We start from the raw sequence: 3,490 nt of genomic DNA, 5'->3' as shown, positions 1-3,490 counted from the left end.
CCGGGGCCTCCAGCTCCCAGCTCGCCCCGCCCCGCGCGCCGGCCCCTCTCTGGGGTCAGAGCCCGGGCAGGCGGGGAGGGGTGAGAGTTACAGGATTGGGGGGATGGGGTGTCTCCTCCAGGCTTCCCAGCCCCTGCTGCCCTCCCAGAGGGTCCCCTGCTGTCCCAGGCCTGGCACTTACTGTTCTGCATGCTGGCGCTGGCGGGGGGCCTCGGGGTCCCTCGGGGCTGCAGTGCAGGGCTCTGTCAGCAAGAAAGCAGGAGTTAGACCCAGACCCAGCACTGCGCCGCCTGCCTCCCTACCCAGCGCAATCTGGGTCCCACGGCCAAACCTCCTTATTCAGAACCGGGTCCTCTCTAGGGCCTGGGACCATCTGAGGGTGTCTACCTCTCCCTCCCGTCACAGGCAGAAGCTCCCCTTAGAGCTGCAAATAAGACACCCCCATATTTCCAGTCCAGTCTGGCCTGGTCCTCTCATCAGGAGAAACCATGACCTGACTGAATTTTTTCTTCTATCTGAACCCAAATGCAGAAATATTCTGACAGTTTGTTTGGACTCTTTCGGGTTTCACAGCCCAAGGCAGCACTGCAAAACTTGCCTGAAATCAGGGACGGCAGTCTGCTCTCCGAATAAGGGGCTTTGCACATCTGCGCGCCCCTAAAGTCTTCCCCCTAAGACAAAACAGAGGGAGAGAAGGGAGGTGAAACTGCGGGCGAAAAGCTCTGGTGGGTGGACAGCCCTTGAGTTCCAATCCTGGGCAAATGGGCTTCAGGGCTCAACCCTTCTGCCAGGAGACCCCAAATCCCAGCAGTGCACCCACATTTCCAGTGGCCCATCCCACAGGAAGCCTCAGCCTGTAGAGAAGGGCGCTTTGGTTTGGGATGGGAGAACTGGAGAATCTTAACAGTTAGGGTTTCACTTTGCAAAAACATCAAGATCCTGGGAAAGGAAGAGGGGAAGTGAAACCAGGGGAGGCGGAGAAACGGGGAGGTAAAGGAGGGGAGGAAGGGGCGACACCCAGAGTTTGGAGGTCCAAGGAAGGGCCTCTCCAAGAACCCCACAGCTCCCAGCCGTCAGGCACAGGTTGAACAAAGGCAGAGGGCCACACGCCCTCCTTCCACGAAGACTCCACCACCTCAGTGGCCCCAAGGCCCCCAGTGCCCAAGTCTCTGCTTACCCCTCTATCTGGGCTAACCCCCCCCAAAAGGCTTCCGGACAGCCCCCTCCACCTGCCTCCCAGCCCTTCTGGAGCTCTGCAAGCAAACTGCAAGCCCCACCTCCCCCACACCTCACTCCTGGAGCTTTGGGTGTCTAGATTGTCCCCCTTCTCCTGCACAGTGACACTCTGTCTACCTCGGCTCGCTGCTTTAAGAAGTACGAACAGGAGGGGGTAAGCGTGGTCCACAGAGCCTCAGACATGAACAATGGCTGCTATTCTCCAGCTCTCCCTCAGCCCGAGCAAAACCCAGGCTCCCAGCCGGCAACGCAGCTTCCAGTACAACACACCCACGACTGGCCAGCTTGCGGGGAGCAGGGGACCTTCTCCCCAGTGCTGACCAAATTGCCCCCAGCCTCAACCTCCGCCGCCCCTCCCGCCTTCCTGGGAGAGGAGAAAACAGAAACATAATTCCTCGTTATAAATATCTGGGGTAATTGTGTTACTGGTGTGAGTTGTTGGGCAGTAAAAGATACAAGGGCGCTGTGGGGAGCCCCACTGGGAAAGGAGAGTAACAATAAAGAGCCTGTTCAAGAGGTTCACCCCGAAAGAGGGGAAATAACAATATAGCCACAGCGTCACTTCTGTCCGCTTTCAAAAAATTATCGTTTTTCCTCCTGGCCTGTGATGATTCTAATGTTGCCCGCCTGGCAGCACAGCTTCAAGAAGCACATTTTTCTCTCAAGCCGTTTGTAGTCTAATTTTTAACTAACTGGGAGGCAGCTTAAATCCAGAAAAACAAACCTCGCCACGGACTTTTTCTCGGCGTCTGATCTTGGCCTGGTAACCACCAGCCCCCAAGTGGACCAGCCCAGCCAAGCTGTCTCCCTATCGCCTCCCTCCCACCTCTCCAGGCCCAGCTCCAGCCATGGCCCAGTGGGAAGAAACCCCACTCCTGCCACAGGTCCCTCCCTACAGATGTGGGGCCCAAGCCCAGAGGCAGCAGGCAGAGGGGGAGGGGTTCCTTTGCAGGGTGAAACTTCCTGAACTGCAGGCCATTGCCATGCTGCAGGCAAGCACAAACGGATGCCCCTTCCCAACTGGAACGTTCTTGGTGCCATTTTTAAAAAATTCTCTAGCAGATCCCTGATAGGCCTCTCCGATTAATTTTCGAAGCAGCTGGGAAGGTGATAACATTTCAAGTTCCGGTTCTGCTGCTCCCTTCTCACCAGCTCTCGGCTAAGAAGCTATCTAATTACTTAAGTGATCATTAACACTTTGCGTGAAAGCAACCCGGGAAGCAGGGTGTGGGACACAGAGACCCAACTGGCCGCAGCCCGAGCCCCCGACCCGGCTGGGGATCTGTGCTGCCCTGCAGGCCGCACAGCCACATGCAGAGTGCAGGAGGCCCCAGAAATCTCCCTGTAAGGCCACTGTCCTCCTCCCAGCCACCAGCACAGGCCCAGCTTCCCAGGCCATAGTTGCTTTTACTAATTTTCAAAACCCATCTCCTAGAAGGGCAGGGGAGAAGCTCCGTCCCTCCTCCTGCCCTGGGGCCAGAGAGTAATTACCAATTAGGGTGACAAAGTTTTACTCTCCAGGGCCGAGTAAGATAACAGCTAATCAAATCGCCTTCAGACGCCCGAGAAGGTCACAGGCTGTAAAAAATGTAATGTCAACGGCAACTGCTATTATTCCCGAGTGCTCGCTGGACTTTTCAAGCGCTTTGCTTTCATTTCATTTTCTGCTCCTGCCCCTCTTCAAACCTTCCCAAGTTCCAGCTAAACATCCAAAATGGCTTAGAGAGCTTTGGAGCAGATGGGGAATGAAGAAAGAAAGAAAGCACATTCACTTTGTTTCTAAACTTTCTAGAAATCACTCAAGACTGAAGGGCCAGGTTTTAGCACTCGAGAAAGAAAAGCATTTCCACTTGAAATTCAACTCCATTTCCCCCAATTACACTTGCTAAAATTCAGGGCTATTATGGCGCAGGGAGACTGAGAAAATCTGCACGGGGAAAGAGGCAACAACTTTATGAACTTTGAAAAGACACTTTTCCTCCCGGGGTCTTACAATCCAAAAGCTCTCGGATTACTCAGACTAATTAGCTGGGAGAGGAGGTGATGGAGTAAGGGAAGCCAGGGCTCCATATACATTTTTTAAAAGGCCACACAAAGAAAAAGAAAATCAAGATTCGTATTAAAAAAAAAATGCAAACGACCAGCTACAAACTTGTTGAAACGGCAACCTCGGCGGCGGTTTGGTCAGAGAAAAGAAGGGGAAAACTACCCACCGCGCAGGAGGCCGGGCCGGGGCTCCCGCTTTGCAGGGCTG

General features: G+C 54.5%; 1 protein-coding gene and 1 long non-coding RNA gene across 3 annotated transcripts in view; both read right to left on the bottom strand.

Moving 5' to 3' along the window:
• Pax6 (paired box 6) overlaps window positions 1-239 on the bottom strand; it is a 12,682-nt gene extending 12,443 nt beyond the window's left edge. For both annotated transcript variants that reach the window (XM_019210002.2, XM_019210003.2), the window contains exon 1: window positions 182-239. In XM_019210002.2, coding sequence (XP_019065547.1) covers window positions 182-191 — 10 coding nt within the window. In that variant the 5' untranslated portion in view covers window positions 192-239. The remainder of the gene's footprint in view (window positions 1-181) is intronic.
• A 359-nt stretch (window positions 240-598) lies between these two features.
• Window positions 599-3,490, bottom strand: part of LOC109118563 — a 4,037-nt gene continuing 1,145 nt past the window's right edge. Inside the window, exon 3 of the long non-coding RNA XR_002025917.2 lies at window positions 599-671. This is a non-coding gene — a long non-coding RNA (uncharacterized LOC109118563). The remainder of the gene's footprint in view (window positions 672-3,490) is intronic.

The sequence above is a fragment of the Fukomys damarensis genome, unplaced genomic scaffold, assembly GCF_012274545.1.
Source record: "Fukomys damarensis isolate Sample0158 unplaced genomic scaffold, DMR_v1.0_HiC HiC_scaffold_16, whole genome shotgun sequence".
NCBI classification, from domain to species: Eukaryota; Metazoa; Chordata; class Mammalia; order Rodentia; family Bathyergidae; genus Fukomys; species Fukomys damarensis.
Note: the sequence above shows the minus strand (reverse complement) of the source record. Positions and strands in the feature narration are given on the sequence as shown.